Source organism: Lagenorhynchus albirostris, chromosome 14 (genome assembly GCF_949774975.1).
Source record: "Lagenorhynchus albirostris chromosome 14, mLagAlb1.1, whole genome shotgun sequence".
In the NCBI taxonomy this organism is placed as follows: Eukaryota; Metazoa; Chordata; class Mammalia; order Artiodactyla; family Delphinidae; genus Lagenorhynchus; species Lagenorhynchus albirostris.
This window is the reverse complement of record NC_083108.1, coordinates 57,950,492-57,974,033: the sequence shown is the minus strand read 5'-3', so window position 1 is coordinate 57,974,033 and position 23,542 is coordinate 57,950,492. Positions and strand designations below refer to the sequence as shown.

At 44.4% G+C, this 23,542-nt stretch overlaps 1 protein-coding gene across 2 annotated transcripts in view; it reads right to left on the bottom strand.

Moving 5' to 3' along the window:
• Window positions 1-23,542, bottom strand: part of PTPRM (protein tyrosine phosphatase receptor type M) — a 753,685-nt gene that overhangs the window by 94,637 nt on the left and 635,506 nt on the right. For both annotated transcript variants that reach the window (XM_060121788.1, XM_060121789.1), the window contains exon 18: window positions 8,498-8,585. In XM_060121788.1, coding sequence (XP_059977771.1) covers window positions 8,498-8,585 — 88 coding nt within the window. The remainder of the gene's footprint in view (window positions 1-8,497; window positions 8,586-23,542) is intronic.

Genomic DNA, 23,542 nt, shown 5'->3' with positions numbered 1-23,542 from the left:
TATTTATGCATGTGTTTATGGTGTGTGTATATACATATGCACGTATGTATACATACATGCATGTGCATGCATGTGTTTATATAAGTATTTACATGTGTGTGTATAAATAGGTCTCTGTGTATATGCATATACATATATGTGTACATGTATGTATGTTTGTATATATGTATGTATTTACATGTGGGTGTGTATATATGCATGCATGTGTGTGTGTGTGTGTGTGTGTGTATGACTGTCTTCACACATTAGAGGTGGGGTAATTAGAGATTTAAAGCAGGTCCCTCAGTCCCTGAAACATGTTATTTATGCCCTTTTTATCAAATAACGTTATGTTTAAAATACATCTACATAGCTTCAAATATTTTAACATCATTTTCACATTAAACACGATGTATCTGGGTCACAGCCTTGCAGTCGGAACCTGTAAGCGATTAGATATTATTATAGCGGCAGAAATGGAGCCTGTCACTGATAATCTTTCATCTCTAACCAATTCTCCCTTTCTGCTGAATATTGATGACATATTTAAGGCAAACTGGAATCACAGTGATGTATGTAACATTTGTCCACCGACAGGAGACTCAAAATTAATTTTAATTATAATTGATTGCTTCAAATAACAGCCTTGGTCTTCCTGTGGTTACATCTTGCCAAGGGCTGGTCTGCACTGGTTTCAAGGTACAAGAGGCAGAGGGGCCAAGGTAACCCACAGGAAGTGCTGGGCGTCCTGCACCTCTCCCCACTGCTCCAGCCTGGGGTCCCTGCTGCTGTCCACGGGGGTGGGGATGGAGGGTGGGCTCAGGCCCAGCCAGGCAGCTTCTGAGCAAGAAGCAAGAAGGAGCTTTCAGCTGAGCGCTGGCTGGCTCTGTGCTAAGCTTCACTCCTGCTGCTGGTTTTGTGTCACCAACTTCTTAGTCCTGCCTTGTTTCTGACTTTTTTACCTGGACCCTTTGTCAGAGACGCCTATTCTTTATTTTCAGATTCCTGGCAGATCCCCTGACTCTTATTTTATTTTGCCTGATTTTTCTAGAATTTACCCTTTTCTTTCCTGCACATATTGTGGGATATGTTTCTGTCTTGCTCTCGTCTGCCGGAGTTTTGATGCAGGAAGCTCCCTCTCCCAGGGTATCTTGCCCCTACACTCACCCCGTCCCCCTCTCTCCCGCCTTCGCCTGCCTTTATACCTAACCTGGATCACGACAGTAGTACATCCCTCAGAAGTGACACGGGTGCTCAGTTAGCAGAAAGAAGCACCTTGCTTTAAGACAAAGTCCTGGGGACCGGCAGCCCTCAGCCCGGGCCACGGAGACGGGGTAGTTGGTGAGAAGACTTGGGTGGGACAGACCGGGTCACAGCTCACACTGTCTTCTTAGTCGCCTCACTAAGCACGGACACCCTGAGTCCAGATGGACACCAGACCTCAGAAGGGCCTCCCTTCATGTAAGAGTCGTGGGTCCTCACAGTCAAGGCCGTACCCCCTCACCCCTCCCCTACTCATTCCAAGCAGCTCTTGGCAGTTTCACGGCTGCTCCTCACCTTGTTACATCACCGTCTTCATTGTACTAGATGACCCGGCAGGATGCCCTGCGTGGCCCTCCCCTCCATGACATGTGCTCCTTTGCACATGTTAAGCGGTTTTGTCTCAGTATTTCTCATTTTTTTTTTTTTTTTGCAGTACATAGGCCTCTCACTGTTGTGGCCTCTCCCGTGGCGGAGCACAGGCTCCGGACGCGCAGGCTCAGCGGCCATGGCTCACGGCCCAGCCGCTCCATGGCATGTGGGATCCTCCCGGACCGGGGCACGAACCCGCGTCCCCTGCATTGGCAGGCGGACTCTCAGCCACTGCGCCACCAGGGAAGCCCCAGTATTTCTCATTTTTAAAGCCCCTCCAGGCTGGGTGCTAGGCCCTTGACGCCCTCCATGCTCCCTCTACAGAGAACCTCACGACCACCACTGATGTGCCCCGAGATTCACAAATTTACATCTCTTTTGGGTTCCAGACCTGTCCACATAAGTGCCTACTTGACATCCCATCTGAATCTTTCAAAGGCGTCTCAGTATATCCCTGGATTCAACTCACAAGCTTTCCCTACTACCGCCGACCTCACTGCCACCCCTGAGTTCCAAGTCTGGTTCCCTTCCAGTGTTACCCATTTCGTAAACAGCCCGTCCTTCTGTCTGTCTGTCTGTCCGCCGTCCATCCTCCATCCACCCAAGTCAGAAACACAGGAGTCACCTCTGACCCTGTGTCTTCCTTGAATCCATCTGTTACTTTTTAGTACACATTACCATCACTTGTCACCTGGGCCAAGAGAGAATCTTTTAGCTACGGTCCCCTTCTGATTCACTCTTTACTGCAGTTAGACTAATCTTTCCAAATGTAAATTAGATTAACCATCCCTCCCAACTCTTTAATGAGGTGTCCTTTGTTCTTATAATAAAGACTAAGACACTGAATCTGCCCCAGAAGGCCCTGCAGGCCTGGCTCCCACCCCCTTCTCTCTCGGGCCCCACCTCCCTTCCACCTCTCCCAGCTCTGGCCACCCCACCTTCCTTCCCCTCCTCAAACTATGGATTCCCGCATGTCTGCACACCCCTGCTCTAGCCCCTGGGTCAGCTGTCTTCATTCCACATCCTCCGGAATCAGTCAGCTCCCACGTACAGGCTCTTGCAGGACTGCGCTCCTCTCCTTATGGCCCTTGACTTTCACTTCATTTTTATTTTTATTTCATTTATTTGTATAATCAAGTCTCTCTTCCTCTCAAAGGAGATGTCAACTTCCCGAGTGTAGAGGCTGAGTCTGTGTTGGCTCACTGCCGTCCCCCAGGGTCTTCACAATTCCGGCCTCTCCCCTGGATGGCGCCCCCTCTGCTCCAGCTACACGAGGTCCTTACTGTCCCCGACGCCACGCTGACCCGGGCTGGCTGTCCCTGCCTCAGGGCCTCCGCCTGGACTGGGCTCCCTTCCTCAGCTGCGTCAGGCCCTGGTTTGCATCTATCTATCTATCTATCCATCTATCTATCTAACATCTACCTATTCAGTGGAAGTATAGTTGATTTACAATATTATATTAGTTTCAGGTGTATAAAATAGTGATAGTGATTCAATATTTTTACAGATTATACTCCATTTAAGGTTATTATAAAATACTGGCTATATTCCCTGTGCTGTACATGACATCCTTGTAGTTTATTTATCTTATACATAGTAGTTTGTACCTCTCAATTCCCTCTCCCTTTCCCTCTCCCCACTAGTAACCACTAGTTGTTCTCTGTATCTGTGAGTCTGTTTCTGTTTTGTTATATTCATTTGTTTGTTTTATTTTTTAGATTCCACATATAAGTGGTAACATACAGCATTTTCCTTTCTCTGACTTATTTCACTTAGTGTAATACCCTCTAGGTCTATCCATGTGGTTGCAAATGGCAGAGTTTCATTCTTTTTGTGTGACTTGCAACTTATTCTCTCAATTGTAATTGTTAATTACAATTAAGAACTGCTGAGACTATCAGGGGGCTACGCTTGTGTGTGTGTGTGTGTGTGTGTGTGTGTGTGTTAATAGTGGACGGGGTATTTGTTTATATTTGGAGAGGGCTAGCTCAGCAAACTTATGGTGTAACTGAGGGAAAAGTTCACCTTACTTAAGAACAACAGCCAATAAACAGTTTTTAAGCACCATTAAAACCATTTTATATGCAAACACTGTTGCAAAACTACGAATGTGATCATTAAAGCACTTCTTATGTTCTCTGAAAAGCACTAACAAGAATCTCTAGGACATGTTCATTGTTCATTGAATCCCCCAGTTCCTCATCATAGTTAGTGGTGCTATTCCCAAAGCCTAGACTCCCTGAAGTGGGCTTCCCAGTCAGGGAAACTGATTTTTCCACAATTGCTGAATTTCTTGGTGGGGAAGGGAGATGTAATACTTTTCTCCATGGCTTTAAAGAAACAACCAGTATGAGTGTATACATTAGGGTGATTTAGATAAGTATTTTTATTCCTGAAATCCTTCTACAACTTTAACGATATCAAAGATTCATTTTCTCTGCCATAACTAAAGACGTACAGTCTCAAATGAAACAGCTCCAAATGGTGATTCTCAGAGGGGTGCTGAGCACTGCAGTGGCTTCATCAGACCCTACTGGGGAGCTCGTGCTGGATTGGGGCCCCCCTAGAGAAACAGCATTCAGGCTGTGAGTTCTAACACCAGACTTGGCATGGGCTGGCATCAGGGCAGTTCTGGTATTGAAGCCAGCCAGCAGTAGTGGTATTTCTGCAAAAGCCATACGTGGTATCAAACTCCTGCTATTTAGCTGCTGGTGGCATCTAAGGATTTGCACACCCTATTTTAAGAGCATTAATAATTGTTTGGTAGGTGGCCTAAGTGGCTGATGTCTCAGAATATGTCAGCATAGACCGTTACAGACAATTATATAAACAACCACAGACAGTTCTAGAGGGATTTTAGAAAGCAATAGAAAACTGGAGGAAAAGGTAACCATTTGCAACAACATGGATGAACTTTTAGGACCTTATGCTGAGTGAAATAAACCAGACACAGAAAGAAAAACACTGCATGATCTCATTTGTACATGGAATCTAAAAAAAGTCAAACTCATAGAAGCAGAGAGTGGAAGGGTGGTTACGAGGAGCATGTGAGGGGAAGGGGTAAAATGGGGGGGTGTTGGTCACAGGGTATGAAGTGGCAGCTACATAGGATGACTAAGTCTCGAGATTGAATGTACACTATGATGACGATGGTTAATTATACTGTATTGAATCCAGAAACTTGCTAGGAGAGTAGATTTCAGGTGCTCTCACCACACATAAAAAATGACAACTACGTGAGGGGAAGGTACTTTCATTAGCTTGGCTATCGTAATCATTTCGCTATTTATCTATATCAAGCATCATGTTGTACACCTTAAATATAGACAATTTTTACTTTAAAAATACATAAAAAAAGACAACGTGTGTGCGGGGAAAGCCTTCAGAATGCCACGGCAGCTGAGGGGTAAGATCAGGAGACTGGACAGAGCTGCCTGGGCACAGGACATCTTTCTGACATTGTCCCTACAAAAGCACAAAAACAACGCAAGCTGATTGAAGAAACACTGAAAGAGCCCAACAGGTGAGGTGGAGGCAGGTGAGAGCTGGAAAATCCACCCCCTCTGGGATTTATCAGGAATAAAGGCAAACTCTCCAGAAATAGAGCCCATGGTCACAGCCCGTGATGAGCGGGTCGCTGTGCAGAATCCTGCTGACAATTAGGGAGCAACGTAGCGCCTGCAATTATCCACAAGTTCATCATTTCCAACCCGAGACTTCCAAATGCTGCTTTTGTTTTTCCATTTTAAATGACCTACTGAGTCCACTAAGCTGAGGAAGGGTAAGGAGTAACAGAGAAGAAAGATGTGATTTTTCAAAGGTAACAACCATCAGCGATGTTTTTATGTGGCGTTTAAGTTCATTTCCACAACAACTGGCTTTTTAGGAAACTGGGACATTGAGAAGGTTCATGACTTTCCCATGGTCACTTGGCTAATACATGGTGAAACAGACTGTGAACTGTGTCTTCTAGTTCCCAATCCTAAATTCCTCTTTTGCCCCCAAAGGCTTTTCCCTTAGTCATTTACATTGTCCTATTAGTTCACGTGCATCCTAGTCTGGTCCAGCCCACAGATAGTGTACATTCATGGGGGTGGGAGGTAGATTTAAACCTTCTCCACCTCTGACAACATTCTGCTGGACACACAGACCACAGCCAGTGCCTGCCTAGGGCGACGAAATAATCTGTCCTAAGTGCAGGGTCTTGAGAGTTGAAGATGATCTTGGTGGTGACGCCCATTCTGAGCTAGTGATGGTTAGTGATGATAGGCTAACAATTAATACATAAATTAGACCCTGACCCCGATATCTTTCTTAGGCAACAGATCTGAAGCCATCGAAGAATTATTTCTGCAGGAGGCCCACAACAGCGGCAGCTCCAGAATTTCAGAACAGGGGGCCACAGGGGGTCAGCCTGGGGGCTGGAGGACTTGGCTTGAAGCTGCCTTCAACAGGGAGTATACTCTTTGTACTTAGTTTGTATATTTATTTGGAGGTGGCCTGGGGAGATGAAGAATGGGGATGAGGGGGGTGAAAGTCTTCTCAAGCTGCCTCTTGTCACAGACACTGGCCTGTGCAGGCAATGATGCTAATGGTCGGTGGGGACTGACTATCCAGCATCCACTGGGTGGTGGTTATAAGAGCTGCCCCTGGGTTGGAATCTTGTCCCCATCTTATTAACTGTGTAACCTTTTCAGCTTCTTTATGCCCCAGTTTTCCTCTCTTGTAAAATAGATAAACAATGTCACAGGATCATTACAGGGAGTGAGGGAGTTAACAGGTGTAAAGGGCTTAACAGGTGTAACGGGGGTGTCTAGCATATAGCAAGTGCTCAGCAAATGCTAGCTTTTATCACTTTTTTCTTTAAGCATTCAAAACTATTTCTCAAGCATCTACCAAGTGCAGCCGTCAAACTACACATTGGGAAGGAGAAGAGTCAAGGTCACACTGAACAGAGGCAGGCCGGGTCTCTGAGCACAGCCCAAACCAGAGCCCTGGACGCTGCTCTCCAGATGCTCGGTGTGAGGCCCACACCTCGGCTATGGCGGCCGCAGGACAAGGGCTCACTGACATCTCTTCCACCTGGCGTGGGTGGCATGGCTGCGAAGTGCCCATTTTACCTCGGTGGGCCTCCTTGGAATTAGTGGCAGAGCTGAAGGAACCCTGGGAAGGCTCCTATAAGCCACTTTGAGAAATCTGGGTTCTTCTGAGGGTGTGAAACTTCAGCAGGCTCACAGAGAACACGAAGGAACTTGGGAGGATCTATATTGGCCAACGGACTCTTCCCATGACCCCTCTCTGGCTGGAAATAATGCTTTCCTTCTCTGAGCCCCTGCAGCACACAGCACTGTACACACAGCTCCAACGCAGGACTGCGTCCTGGTGCAGAGAGACCAGACTCACAATCTCTCATCTGCCTGTGCTGCTCTGTCCTCGGGGCAGGGACATCGTCCCCATCACCCTGGGGTCCTCGGGGGGGGGGCCAAGTGTTGACTGAATTCACTGAGGGGCAATGAAGCCTTAGATCTCAGGGGAACATCTTCTCTCTAAAAATGAAGCTCTAAGTAAATGAATGCACAAGACTCCCGAAGCTAGCACTTGCCATCTGCAGAACCAGTGGTTTGGCTTTGTGAGTGGCCAAAGGGAAAACAGGCCACGATCAGGCCCAGTTGGGATGGTTCATATTATATGTAAACCCCGACACACTTCTTTTTAAAAATGAAACACACTGTAGGTCTGCACCATCCAATATGGGAGCCCCTCGTCTCATGGACGATCTAAATTAAAAATAATTAAAATTGAATACAATAGAAAATTCAGTTCCTCGGTCACACCAGCCACATTTCAAGTGCTGGGATGGTGAGGGCTACTGCACCGGACAGTACAGACACAGAACATTTCTACAATCACAGAAAATTCTACTGGGTGGCGCTGCTATAGAAGCTCAACTGTCCTACCAAGAAAATGTTAACTCAGGCAGATAAAATCTAACCGCACTTCCACAATCAAGAAAGATAATATACAGCTCCGCTGGAGTATCCAAACCTTTCAAGTTTGTTCACAAGTAATAAGGGAGGATGAGCTAGGTGCTCTATATTTCACATTATTGTTGTTTTTTAAATTTACATATCTTTAGAGATGGTATTAATTCCGTGAGTACCTTGTCAGTACCTCGGTGCAGTCACGTGTGGCTTTGAGCAGTTTAATGCAGGGGATGGATGGCTTCAGCCCTGGAAGAAGGAAGCTCATCAATCTACCAGGCATCCCGGCATCGTTACGGAACATTAATGAGGTTGGGCTTGATTTAAAAACCGTCCGAGGCATTATGGATTGGGACCATTCCTCTTCATAGGAACTGAGAATTTCTAAGATATCATCCTAGCTCTTCTGCTAATGAGTGTTGTGATACAGGGACTACCATTTAACTTCTGAGTTTCAGTTTCCTGTCCTCAGAATGGGGCTATTACTGACCTCCCTACCCCAAGTGTCCTGAGGATTAATGAGCTCATGTCTGCTGAGAAGCTCCTGGCAGCGGGGCGTGCTTCGAATCATTATGTCTATTCCTTCTCATGGAGCAGATGGGAAGCATTAGATCTGTTACGTTTACTCCTTCCAAAATGCATTTTCTGTCTCAGCATTTGAACATTACCCAGGTTACCCAAACCTTCAATCTAAAAGTAAAAGTAGCCCCACAGCAAGACACACGGACACAGCGGGGGTATTTAGGTAGTTTTTCCCTTCCCTAATACGAGCATCACACCAGCTTTTCCAGCGGGATGAAGGTAGTAATTGCACTGCAAATTCTTGCCGCATGAGGCTGGTGGGCAATCTCAGCAGATGTGAGAAGAAAGTTACATCACAGCACGATGATGCTGTCAACACTTACATGCAATAATATTCCCATATCTGTTCTTCATTCTGTTTTCATCCTTCTTAGCGGAGTCCCATGGTGCAGACTGCCCTTCAAAGAAGCTCTGGAAGAAAGAGACAAGTGACACGACGAATTACGATTCGGTGCGGTAAACAAACACAGGGATCTGAATGACTGGGGGGTGTTCTTAAAAAATGTACAAGGGTCAAGGAAGGAAAAGAATATTCACAGGAATGAAATAATGGATTATTAAACTACTTTATATCTTAAATATCTCATTTAGTTTTTTGTTGTTTTCCTTTAGTTAAAATGCCACAAACACGGATGGGGGCTGAAGAGTAAGCCCACAATTTATCTGTACCATCCGCTGAAAATGGTTGGGTGTTCATCCCCATCCCACCTGAATATTTATTACAGAAAATTTAACATTTCTCTCAATTTCTTAATTACATTACACCCTTTCAATATTCTCCTACGAGATATAAAGATATCATTTTTCTTCCCAACTGCAAACTGAAGGAAGGTTATTTTTGGTTAAATCTGTGAAAGTAGGTAAGCTAAGACTTCACGATTTCCAGCCTAAAATCCTCTAAGAACTTCTGCCAGAGTTTTCATTTTTAATGGAGCTTAGATGTCCATTTATTTAAGGATTTGGCATTATTATGCCTAGGGTCTTTAATCTTCATGTTATTAGTCAGATATACATTTTTCTGTTCAAGTTATAATGAAAATGTCCTCTGCTATCAGTTGACAAGTGAAAAAAAAATCTGGGATTTTAATTTCCACTTTAGTTCACGTTCTGTTTCACCTTCACGTAGTCAACGCTACAAGGAGGTACTGGGAAGAAGGATGGTAGCAAGAAGCATTTAGTAACACTGTTTTGTTGTCTTTTCTGTTCCTACTCTTATATTTCCTGGCACCAACTGGGAGAGAAGGGAAGAGCAGGCGGAAGACACAAAGGCAGATCACGTGTGTGGAAACATCGTTCTAAAATGCTCTGGGGTCAGAGAATGTGGTACCAGGAACTCACATCCTCAAACATGCCCCAGCATGGCTTTCCAAGTTCCCTCTTTAGAACGGAAGCTCCTTTATACTCCCCTACTCTCCATCCCCCGCTAAAGCGCTTGGCCATCTTGGCCATTGCTGGCAATGGCCACTAGTGAGCAATCAGTCGGCGGTTCAATGGGACCAATTCATCATTCCTTTTCATGGGTCCACTTGTGTCTTATCAGCTGAGCTGCTCCTTAGTGCGGTCGGAGTGGGGACACACCTGCTCACAGACCCCACGGGGAGCCCTGCCGCCTGCAGGTGGCTCAGACCCGACCACACAGTGCACAGTGCTGGGCATACCCTACCGTCTCTGCCCCAGGCTGTGGATGTCCCCAGGCAGGGGCTGCGTGGTCCTCATTTTTGTTGGTGTGGAGCCCACGCTTCGTGATAGGAGTCCGATAATTAGTCATTGAATGAATGAGTGACTGCAGTGTCTGGGGGCCGTCTGCTGGGCTTTGATGCCCAAATAAAGCTTGACTTCTGCAGTGTGGGGGTCTGCGGAGTTGGAGTACTTGGAGACCTGCACAGGTACTGTCTGCAGGGTTCATGATGTCCGTCTGTAAAAGTGCACGTGCTTCATATATACAATGGAATATTACTCAGCCATAAAAAGAAACGAGATTGAGTTATTTGTAGTGAGGTGGATGGACCTAGAGTCTGTCATACAGAGTGAAGTAAGTCAGAAAGAGAAAAACAAAAACTGTATGCTAACACATATATATGGAATCTAAAAACAAACAAACAAACAAAACCATTCTGAAGAACCTATGGGAAGGACAGGAATAAAGACGCAGACGTAAAGAATGGACTTGAGGACACAGGGAGGGGGAAGGGTAAGCTGGGACGAAGTGAGAGAGTGGCATGGACATATATACACTACCAAATGTAAAACCGATAGCTAGTGGGAAGCAGCCACATAGCACAGGGAGATCAGCTCGGTGCTTTGTGATCGCCTAGAAGGGTGGGATAGGGAGGGTGGGAGGGAGATATAAGAGGGAGGAGATATGGGGACATATGTATATGTTTTACTGATTCACTTTGTTATAAAGCAGAAACTAACACACCACTGTAAAGCAATTATACTCCAATAAAGATGTTAAAAAAGAATGTGCACGTGCTTTCTGTGAACTGCCGTGTGTTAAAGCTGCTGTTACCTTACAGCTCGGCCCTCAACAGAGACTGGCTGGAAAAGAGCCCTGTCCTGACTGTCCCCCTTGCACTATTAATTCCACACAACAGAACATCAGGACACACCATTTCATCACATCCAAGAGGGAAATGATAACACTGCAAGCATAAGAGTTAGAGTTTTAAATTGCCATTTTATTTTATTATTTATTTTTTAAAATTGAAGTATAGCTGACTTATAATGTGTTAATTTCTGCTGTACAGCAAAGTGACTCAGTTATACATATACATGCATTCTTTTTTCTATTCTTTTCCATTATGGTTTATCTCAGGACCTTGTTGTTTATCCAGTCTATATATAATAGTTTGCATCTACTAACCCCAAACGCCCAGTCCACTTAGTGTGATAATCCCTAGCTGCGTCCCTGTTGATGCAAACGGCATTATTTCGTTCTTTTTTATGGCTGAGTAGTATTCCCTTGTATATATATATTATACAACATCTTCTTCATCCATTCATCTGTCGATGGACATTTAGGTTGTTTCCATGTCTTGGCTATTGTGAATAGTGCTGCTATGAACATACGGGTGCATGTATCTTTTTGAATTGTAGTTTTGTCCGGATATATGCCCAGGAGTGGGATTGCTGGATCATATGGTAATTCTACTTTTAGTTTTCTGAGGAACCTCCATACTGTTTTCCATAGTGGCTGCACCAACTTACATTCCCACCAACAGTATTCAATTGCCCATTTTAAAGTAAGGTACCTTAGTCATGGTCATTGTTGACACTTCATTATCATAATAGTTTTTACACTGTATTTATCATTTTGAAATAAAACCATGGAGGCAGACCAGGATCAGATGCACTACACGCTTAGAGCTGTATTAACAGATTCACAATATACATTGCTAACTGAAGGGTAAGATACTGTGCAATGCAGGACAAAAACAAATACAAACATTTTCAGGATTATTAATAAATTAAGCTAATAAAAATACAGTGAAAATCGTTAGTTAATTCCATCTAGAACAAGACCGTTATAGGATAGGTAAAGGATTTATTTAGACATGTAACGTCTATTCTGCCATAAAATATGCATTTAAAATAGCTTCAGGGATTTAAAAGTCATCTTCTTTTTCTGAAGTGTCTTTGTTACTCTATGAATGACAATTATTTTACCGTTGAGTAATAACTATTATTTGACTTCCCTTATAACAATTTAATTCTATTAATACTTTGAGTTTGTCGTGATGTAATTACAATTTCATTCCCCTCTGCCTTCTCCACCCATGTGAAAGTTTCCAGACTTTGCTATTTTCATGGGAAGATGAAAAAGGGACCTGACTCTGAAGAAGACCTGGGTGTCTTCCAGTAGACCCACGGCCACTAGTTAACTCCCCACAGGATGAGAGACAGACAGACAGATGGAGAGGGGGTCAACAACGGATTAGGGAGGAGGCACTTGCTCCACTAGTACAAGGAGATCCTGCTGGGTCACCGGAGACAAAGCCACCCTGAGCCACACCAGCTCCTTCCCATTCCTGACAAACAGACGCTTTCCGTGGGGGAAGGCGCCCACATCACAGCTGGGTTTCTTTAGCATTTATGGTGATCACAGGAATTCCAATAGCCCTCGCTGTTAAAAACAGTTGTTTTTAAAAAAATTTATTAACTTTTGTTTTATACTGGAGTCTAGTTGATTACCAATGTTGTGCTAGTTTCAGGTGTACAGCAAAGTGATTCAGTTATACACATATATATATATTCTTTTTCAGATTCTTTTCCCATTTAGGTCATTACAGAGTGTAGAGCAGAGTTCCCTGTGCTATAGAGTAGGTCCCTGTTGGTGATCTATTTTAAGTGTAGCAGTGTGTACATGTCAATCCCTAACTCCCAATCTATCCCGCTCCCGCATGCCCTTCCCCCCCGGTAACCATAAGTTCGTTCTCTAAGTCTGCGAGTCTAAAAAACGTTATTTTAACTTGACTGTTCTCATTAACTGGCGACCAGAAAACAGACAAAATCAACAACGAGATGATAACCAATCTCCCTGCACTTGACCTCTGCATGTTTTTGTGAGAGTGGGGCCGATGCTCTCCATCTCTGAGCACTGACCACGGGCATCAGTACATGAGCAGAATGAAGAGTCCATCGTCTTGACTACTATTCATGAGAGTAGCAGCCATGGAGGACCACCTGCCTGCTTTACTGCTGCAGACAAAGACCCCAACCAGATCATCGCAGACCAGCTTGAGTCAGACCTCAATGCTTTCTGACCCTTAGTCCACTGCTCTTCCTGGACCACCCCTCCCGACAGGGGCTTTGGAGGGGATGCAGTTAAATCTACACATGACCAATGACTGTTTTCCAACCTAGATCGTATCTCCTTGTCTCCAAATGAAGGTTTGCAACAGACAATATAAAAGATGTCAAGTAAACTTTGCTTAACTGTCGACTGCTTTCACAAAATAGGAAATTTTCTTATCTCCTAGGATAATGTGATCGTAGCAGGGAAGCAACAGCAGGAGAGCAACCGTAGAAGTGGGAGTTCTTGCCATGAGCCTCCCCAACTTTCCATCCAGGAATTATGTGAATCAGTTTAAGTGGCAGAATGTATTTTTCTTAAACAAAATCAAAATCAAAACAAAACAAAACAAAAAGCTGCTTCAAGGGAAAGATCAGATGACTGGTACCATCACAGTTCCCTGACTCTACAGATCTGGTGGTCCGTCGCGCACTTTCTGGCACGGTTTTGCTTCCAATTATACAGCCAGTCTCCCCACGAATACATGCCCACGGATACATTTGCATTATGAAGACCATGTGTTCTTATCCTTGGCTTGTAAAGTAAGTAATATACCTAATGGGGAGCCCAGAGAGAGGAAGAAAGGGCTTTCTGGATCGATCACCTGGCTTTGTTTTCTTTTGTTACGGAGATTGTCATTTAAAAACATTTCTAAGATGGACCCAGTTTTAAATGTCATGGCTTTCCATTAGCATACATTTTCAAAATAGCTGAGAACATATTTACCTTAGACTTTAGATTCCCTCTTATGCCTGCAGTAGGACAAAAGTCAACTGTTTAAATTTCTACTTAGAAAATAAAACTTTATCTATTGCTCTAGAGCCATTGGGCAACTCAGAGAAGTCGTGACATGACATATGCGTCATTTGCATAGTGAGCCCCTGGCTGCCTTCCTGGCTTGGAAATTCTTTTTATTTATTGGCTGCGTTGGATCATCGTTACTGCATGCAGGCTTCCTCTAATTGCGGCGAGCAGGGGCTACTCTTTGTTGTGGTGCATGGGCTTCTCACTGCGGTGGCTTCTCTTGTTGCGGAACACAGGCTCTAGATGCACAGGCTTCAGTAGTTGTGGCTCGCAGGCTCTAAAGCGCAGGCTCAGTAGTTGTGACACATGGGCTTAGTTGCTCCATTGCATGTGGGATCTTTCTGGACCAGGGTTCGAACCTGTGTCCCCTGCATCGGCAGGCGGACTCTCAACCACTGTGCCACCAGGGAAGCCCCTGGCTTGGGAATTCTGAGCAAGAATAGCAATCAGGGCAGAAATGCAGGTCATCAGGGCTATAGAATACCACTTCCTGTGTGGCCCACAGCAAGGCCTGGCACAGACGTGAGACTCCAGAGGCAGAAGTGGCTCTTCCTCCAGGCCTCGTCTTCCCGAGGGACTGAGCCTCCTCTGATGACCCTGTGACCTACCACCCTTCCTTTTTTGCAGACCATGAGCTGAACAGGTAGTCACTAATAAACCCACCAGTGAAATGCGCCCGAGGAAAATTAAGTAATTTTGCTACACAATCATTCTACCACGTCCTATGTCACAGCCCTTCTGGCTTTTAAATATCTTTTAATAAATGAAGCAAATCAACAAACGTTTCAGACAATTTTCTGCTGTGCATTTTTCTTGGGGTAAGAACAAAAGGTTCTTTGGCTATCTTTTTTTATCTGCAAGAAGGTCAAAAGCTGGATGTGTTCCAATAAAACTGCATAAATTCAATTACTGAATGCTTTCAGAAGACTCGTACTCTGAACCAGTATTCCTGGGAAGTAAGTAATCACCACATCATTTATGTGGCTCTAGAGAAGAGCTGTTCCTCTCACATTTACTGGAAGGAAAGCCAACCAGGTTTTGAATCCTGCTGTTGCTGAGAAAGTGAGAGCTCGGGTCCTTGAAGGAATTCCTTCAGAGGATTCCTGAGCACATGAATTCTGGCCGCTCGGGGGATACCTGGCTTACCTACTCCTAACATCTCCCCCACCCTTAAGTTCACGTTTTAGTACAACCTCCAATTCCTCCTTAATCTCTCCAGTTTTTGCTTGACAAAAGTTATGAGCAGGTAATGGTTAAAATCCGATTCAACCACAGCACAGGCGTTTCTTTGCAGCTGATGATGCCCCATCCTCGGAGCAACTGCGTAAGGACCAGCTTGGGAGACACGACAACGGCCCATGCTCCAAGGATGCTTTTCACAGGAGGGATTTTTAAATACAATACGCACATTTAGGCAATATTTAGCGTTCAGGGCAGATTTTTAATATGCAGATACAATTTAACACACCAACTATGGACTTTTTATTATGAAAAAAACCACTTTATGTTATTTTGGGGATTGAAGTTAATGGTCTCACTGCACCGTCTGTTAGAATTTTCATAAACAGACTTAGGCTTTGACTCTGCTTAAAATGTAATTAAAGCGTTTCCTCTGACTACCTTAGCTCATATATACCGAGAAAAGGCAGCAAACCGGGGAACCGCTCTGCAAGAGTAATAAGTCTCCGAAACAATAAAAATGAAAGCAGGCTAAGGTCCAGCGAATACCAATGGCTCCACGTAAAGATGCTGCACGCTCCCTGGGCACAGAGAAGAAGGATGTGGAACATCTCACACGCGGCCATTTTTTTCTGAACAGGAAACATGTTTTTGTGATTCAGTAACCTCCTTCCTACCCCTCACACCACCATCATTTCCCACAGGATATAATTATACGTCGCAGTTGCCCACCTCAAGAGAATGTTACTCCAAAATGCTGCAGTCAGTTAAAAATGTCACAGCTCCCAGATATTAAAAAAGGAGAAAAAAACCCCAAACCCTATTCAACAGAAAAGCTGCCGGGAAGGACGGGATGCAGGTCAAGGCTGTATCTAGTGCACGGTGTGTTCTCAGGCAGTGAAGGGTCGAGTTGTTTTTAGAAGCTTCTGAAATCGAAGTTTTCCTCCCTTTCTCATATGAATAAAACTGTGCACGTAAAATGACTAAAATCATCACGCAAAAAGAAGGAAGATGCCCTCACTGGGGCGTGCAAAGTCTCTGAACTTCTTTGTTTTCTAGCCATACACCTCTTTGGGTTCTTCCAACGCTGCATTTTATTTGGTCTACGTAAACTATTTATTGCTATTGCACTAAAGCCACCTACGCTTGCCTGACAGGCCGCAGGGTGGAGTGTCGATGGGAAGGTGGCCCTGGCAGCTCGGGGCCAGAGGCAGCGGTGGCCACCAGTCACTGCCATCATCAATGTCCCGGACAGAGGCAGCCAGAGGGAGTGTGTGAGCCTTCAAGGGCAAGAGAGGTGAGGGCTGGGTGAAACAAGAACCTTGACCCAGGAACTGTTATTTCTAAACAAACTGAAATCGAAATGCCAACACGCTGATATCTTTAAGGAACTTGCTAATTAATCTCAGGACTTCAAATGGCCATGTTTTAGTACAATGTAATTCAGTTCCAAATGTAATTTCTATTTTGCAGGATTCAGCTGGTGGTGCTCTAGGCAACAGTTGCCATATTGCCTTCCTTTACCTAACATCTCTTTCGTATGTGATAATGGACTTGAGGTTTAGAGCCTAAAATATTATGTGATGTTTTAGTGCCCAGAAACATTTGTACCCTGACATTTGACTGAGCTTAAAAATGTTTTTTATTCTGTTGGATATTACTCTGAATGAGTGACTTTTCACAGCAATGTCTTATATGAATAATATATGCTTATGGCATCTTTGAAGTTCTACCAGGCAAGTCTTTATTTCTACTGTATAGAGAAGGGAATTTAGGATCAGAAGGCATGAAGTGGATTGCCTGCAACCACACAGCAGGGAAGCAGAACGGCTGGGGCCTGGACCCAGGGCTGCCCGGCTCTGAACCCTGTGCTCCTTGTGCTTGACCTCCTAGCTGGCCGAGGACGCGTGCCTTTGTGCTGACTGCATCACACTGCACACTCAGCTTTCTGAAGTCGCCCTGGCCGTGGGTCAGAAGTCGCCAGGCATTTCTGGTTTCCACTTTTTGTGGAATGATCCTGTTGGATGACACACAGCTCTCTTACCATCTGCACAGTGATTTTCCTGGGATGTGAAGCCGTGTGCACCCTGGAGGGACCCTCAATAGACCTGCTTTTCAGGAAATTTGCCCAATTTCAAAGCTCCTTTTCTTTCCACCTTCAGAATCATTGCAGTACTAAGCTCCCGCTAATGATGTGACATACCCCTCAAGTGAATTGAAGCAGGAAAAAAATCTGAAAACCACTGATCAAGTGGGCAGAGAGAAAAATAAATACTCTTCAGCTCAGTGGTGGAGAAAAAGAGGTGAAACAGTAACTTCGAAGCCTGGGTTGTTGCTGAACATTCCACAGGCAAGGCCAATATCTCACGGAATCACAAAGACTGAGGCATAGTAAGGTGGCTTTGTCAAAATGGCTTACAGACCTAATGTAAGACTGGAAACCATAAAGTTTCTGGAAGAAAACACAGGCAGAACTTTCTTTGACATACATCATAGCAATATTTGTTTAGATCTGTCTCTTAAAGCAAAGCAAATAAAAGCAAAAACAAACAAATGGGACCTAGTTAAACTTATAAGTTTATGCACAGCAAAGGAAACCATCAACAAAATGAAAAGAAAACCTACAGAATGGGAGAAAATATTTGCAAATGATATGACCAATAAAGGGTTAATATCCAAAATACATAAACAGCTCATACAACTCAACATCAAAAAAGCAAACCACCCGATTAAAAACGAAGCAGAAAACCTGAATAGACATTTTTCCAAAGAAGACATAGAGATGGCCAACAGGCACATGAAAAGATGCTCTACATCGCTAGTCATCAGATAAATGCAAATTAAAACTACAATGAGATATCACCTCACACCTGTCAGAATGGCTATCATCAAAAAGAACACAAATAACATATGTTGGAGAGGGTGTGGAGAAAAGGGAACCCTTTACACTGTTGGTGGGAATGTAAGTTGGTGCAGCCACTGTGGAGAACAGTATGGAGGTTCCTCAAAAAACTAAAAATAGAACTACCATATGACCCAGTGATTCCACCCCTGGGTATATATCCCCCCAAAATGAAAACACTAATTTGACACAATACATGTACCTCAATGTTCATAGCAGCATTATTTACAGTAGGAAAGACATGGAAGCAACCTAAGTGTCCATCAACAGATGAATGGATAAAGAAGATGTGGTACATATATACAATGGAACACTATTCAGACACAAAAAAGAATGAAATTCTGCCATTTGCAAAAACATGGATGAACTTGGAGGGTATTATGCTAAGTGAAATAAGTCAATCAGAGAAAGACAAATATTGTATGATATCACTTAAATGTAGAAAAACCAAACCAGTGAATGCAACAAAAAGAAACAGACTCACTGATATAGAAAACAAACTAGTGGTTACCAGTGGGGAGAGGGAAGGTGGGGAGCAAGATAGGGTAGGGGATTAAGAGGTACAAACTAGGGCTTCTCCGGTAGCTCAGTGGTTAAAAATCCGCCTACTAATGCAGGGGACATGGGTTCAAGCCTTGGTCCAGGAAGATCCCACATGCGACGCAGCAACTAAGCCCATGCGCCACAACTACTGAGCCTGCACTCTAGAGCCCGCTAGCCACAACTACTGAAGCCTGCACACCTCAACGAAGAGTAGCCCCCGCTCACCACAACTAGAGAAAGCCATGCACAGCAACGAAGACCCAAAAAAGCAGCCAAAAAAAAAAAAAAAGAGGTACCAACTACTAGATATAAAATAAATGAGCTACAAGAATATATTGTTTAACACAGGGAATATAGCCAATATTTTATAATAACTATAAATGGAATATATAACCTTTAAAAATTGTGAACCACATTATACATCTGAAAATTACATAATATTGTACATCAATAATAAATAAATAAATAAAATATCTATACAAGAAAGGGGGCTATTTTGATATATTTGGTGTGAGTTTCAGTCGAGCATTAATTTTAAGAGGCAGAGGGTAGCTGTTTGGGGATAGTCAACTCTTTCCTGGCATTCATTCCTCTTCTCTTTGTTCCCTGGAAGGAAGCTTAGTGACACCCGCTGTGCTCAGCAGGGCCCAGTGACGCCTCCCATCTGGTCTACCTTCTCAGGCCTGGAAGCCCCTGTCCCACAGACGTGAGTGGAACCAAGCAGGACCCTATGGTCCTTCCCCCCATGTCCTCCACCTGCCTTTTGTCTGTAGAAAAACTTTAGCCAAAGAATAACTTTAATCAGAGAAGTGAGAAAATGGAGAAACAAAGGAAAACAGTCCAACAAGACTAAACAATAATAGTTTAGTCATTAAGCAAAGTCAAGAACCTTCAGTTCCTCCTCAAGGGCTATAGATAATGTTCTGAGCCATCTCCTGTGAGCTGTCTTATAGATACTGAAACCTCCACCAGGTGGAAGAAGTTAACTACATGATGACCAGACTGTAGCCATGACATAAGCTGCCACAATTCCGAGGACTGGCCTCAAGGAAGTGGGAACAAACCAACCCTGGAACTGAATATTAACGGTACTTAAAGCAATCAAGATAACTCTGGTCAGACCACCGATGACCAGTAACAAGACGACGGTCAAGGCTGACTGTGCTGTTTCTGCATGTAGCCCCCTCCCTCCGTCTCTGAAACCTCTTGCCCACTGATTGTCAGTTGGGGGGGAGTCAGCCTTTGGACAGGAGTCCCCCACCCTCACCCTGTCCAAGTTGCCGGCATCCGAGATAAAGCAAACTTTCCTTTCCAGCAACCTGGCCTCTTTACTGGTTTTTGAGCGGCGAGCAGCTGGACCCCACTTTCAGTTTCACGAGGATGTTCTCACCCACTGATGCTGAGGAGGCAGCAGAGAGTTTCGGGGAGTCTCTTGTCCCCTGGCACTTGTCCCCTGAAGGGGGCCTGAGACGGATATTCCTCAGTTTGAAAGTCAAAGGCTGCATGTACAGACTCATCCTTCTAGATGGTCCCGATAGGGTCTCTGCTGCTTCTTGAGCAGGGAGGATGGGGTAGCAGAGGGGCTGCACTGCAAGGGATTTACAGCACTGTTTATATGTTTACATTCACTACATAAATCTTGGTCCAAGTTTACTTTTTTGATTTGGGCATGCCTATCTCTGATCAGTCACAGGACATCATGAGATCAAGCAATTTTGCAAAGGTCCTGGAACTTGGTCCTGGCCCTGTCCTCACTGCATTACCCTGGCGCTCCCAAGGAGGCCCAGTCATCAGATGGGGTGTCAAAATCGTGATGCCAATGAGCGGCTTGTCACAGGTGGCCACCAAAAAGGGGACTGCTCTGCTTTCAAGGCAGGTGAATGCGACTGATGTAATTGCTGTGCTGCCTCTCTAAATCAGTCTGGGTTTGAGTCCTTCCTCAGAGAGCGCCACCATCTTTCGGAGAGATAAGGATTTTCATTTCCCCTCAGATGCAGATACTGCCAGGGTCTGAGATGTTAATACAACTCGAGAACTGTAATTTCCTCTACCTCTGTACCTGCCTTGGAAGAGTGATTTGTCGGTGAGCCTGTGCTAACAGTGCCCAGATCTTCAGAGATGAGCAACGGTCCCCTTTGGCAAAAGGAATCCTTGAAGCATCTAGAGAACAAATGGATGCTTTTGCAGAAAGCAAGCTCCTCCTTTCCTTCTGGGACTAGCCAGAGAAGTTGACTTCCACTCACTTCTGGTCTGCATGACTGCAGTAGCTTCCTACCTGGTCACTTCACCTCCCCGTGGTTTATACACTTCTCCTAGGGTAAGCTTTTAAAAAAGCACGTGGGCACCTGCCATGTCCCTATTTGAAAACATAGCAAGTCTCCCTACTGACAACAGGGCGGTCTCAAGGACCTAGAGACTTGACATGTGCAATGCACCAGGTAAACAGGAAGTGCTCAGTCAGCGCTAGCAATTACTGCTGTTCTAACATTAGAGCTTCAGACTTCGATGACAGTAAATCCTTACTGACTTTGCTGCCAATTTTTGTTAGCGTCACCCTGACAATGTCCTTTCCATTGTTTTCCTCTATGTTTTCCCTCCACGGATTCTATACAGCATTTAGAAATGGGGCGATTATTGTTTTGTTCTTTCCTTTCTGTTAAAAAACAAACATCTTTTCCATGGTATTTCTTGGAGAGCTGTGAGTTTTAAAATGTCCTCACCTCACAAATCACAGCACAGACGCTCCATCAAATGTGGCTGAAAATCTAAGGACACTTTTTTAGACATGACAGGCTTGGAAAGAACAAGTATAGCAGAAAAAGGAATTTTAATGAGAGGTTTGTGACTCTCTCTTTGACATCTATTCATTTATAAAACCTATCGGCACCGTTCCCAGGCTCTTCCTGCAGGACCCGAGACACGAGATTCACGGTAAAAATTTAGAAGGCAGGAGTATTTTAGAAATTAGGAAAGTAAGGTTAGAAATACCTTTGCTAACAGTTTCGTGAAGAATAATTACATCTCAATGTATTGTCAGAAAGTTTAACTTTTGTTAGAAGCAAACATTCTTATTGAAAATTATAACATATTTTGAAATTGGAGTCATAGCTGCTTTCCTTTATTGACTGATGTTTGGACAAATGATATTTCTTATTGAAAGTTGGGTATGGAGGTTCCCTAAAAAACTAAAAATAGAGCTACCATATGACCGGGAAATCCCACTCCTGGGCATATATCTGGAGAAAACATAATTTGAAAGGATGCAGGCACCGCAATGTTCATTGCTGTACTATTTACAATAGCCAGGACATGGAAGCAGCCTAAATGTCCATCGACAGAGGAATGGATAAAGGAGATGCGGTACATATGTACAATGGAATATTACTCAGCCATAAAAAGGAATGAAATAGTGCCATTTGCAGAGACGTGGATGGACCCAGAGATTGTCTTACAGAGTGAAGTAAGTCAGAAAGAGAAAAACAAATATCATACAACATTGCTTATATGTGGAATCTAGAAAAATAGTACAGATGAACTTATTTGCAAAGCAGAAATAGAGTCACAGACGTAGAAAACAAACTTATGGTTACCAAGGGGGGCAGGGGTGGTCGTGGGATGAAATGGGAGATTGGGATTGACATATACACACTAGTATGTATAAAACAGATAACCAATGAGAACCTACTGTACAGCACAGGGAACTCTACTCAGTGCTTTGTGGTGACCTAAATGGGAAGGAAATCTAAAAAAGAGGGAATATTTATATACGTATAGCTGATTCACTTTGCTGTACAGCAGAAACTAACACAACATTGTAAAGCAACTATATTCCAATAAAAATTAATTAAAAAATCTGGGGCCGGGGCTTCCCTGGTGGCGCAGTGGTTGAGAGTCCGCCTGCCGATGCAGGGGACACGGGTTTGTGCCCCGGTCCGGGAAGATCCCACATGCCGCGGAGCGGCTGGGCCCGTGAGCCATGGCCGCTGAGCCTGCGCGTCCGGAGCCTATGCTCCGCAACAGGAGAGGCCACGGCAGTAAGGAGGCCCACGTACTGCAAAAAAAAAAAAACAAAAACAAACAAACAAACAAAAAATCTGGGGCCACCATCACCCTAGGTGTCCAGACACTTCTTGTGACACAAGTCTTGGCTCTGAGCCTTAGAATCTGGGTGTGAGGAGGAGACTGAAAACAAAGTTGAAACAGTGAGGCTGCACCAGGCAGGGCGGGAATCTTGGTGGAAGTTTCCATATGCTGATCACCCCTCCCGAGAGAGGGAACCCCGAAAGGACTAACTCATCTCTCAAAGCAGATCAAACATTAGTGGCTAAAATCATCTTACCCCAGGCCTTGGGTGGAATGCTTTATTCATCTGCATGTGCTCCCTACAAACTGTCATCACCTTCTGAAGATGCTTTTGGTTTGGGAAGTTGCAGGTGGGTGGAGGAGAAGATGAAACAAAAATCCTGAAGGCACCTGAGGCTGACAGAGTAGCTCCACGAGCTCTTCCCAAGTCTCAGTCCCTGGGTCCCACCTTCGCTATTTCCCCTGTTCTCTCACCTCTTCCCTCTAATTTACTTATTTAAAGTATTATATATTTAAATGTTCATTTGGAAATGAGATTTCATATCACTTCAGTAAGTGGAAGGCCAAAACACACACCACAGGTAAAGATAACAGAAAAAGTAAAGGCCACAAACTCACAACAACGCTATCAATCCTGCCTGGCAGCGCTGCTTAGCCACATTCTGAGCCCGAGGCCTCTTCTTCCTTGGGAGAGAAAGATGCTCTAGCCCCAAACACAGGCTCACGGATGAATCAATCGAAGGACCAAAAGAACCAACTGGACAGGCAGTCACTTCCTCACCCTGCATATCAGCACTGTTTATTCCTCATGAGTGGACCTCCTAAAAGCCACCTGCAAGTGCACCTGCTGCTTGCATTTCACACTTGGGGGAACTCTGAATTCACCTTCAATCTTGGCTCCCAACACAGGGTGCAGAAGAGGAAAGAGCATGGGATCTAGGACCAGAAGACTGGGCTTGGAATCCCAGCTCTGACTGATTCCTAAGCGTGTGGCCACAGGCCAGTTACTGAATTTGGTTTTTAATTTATCCAATTGGAATACTCTAATAATTTAAATTACTT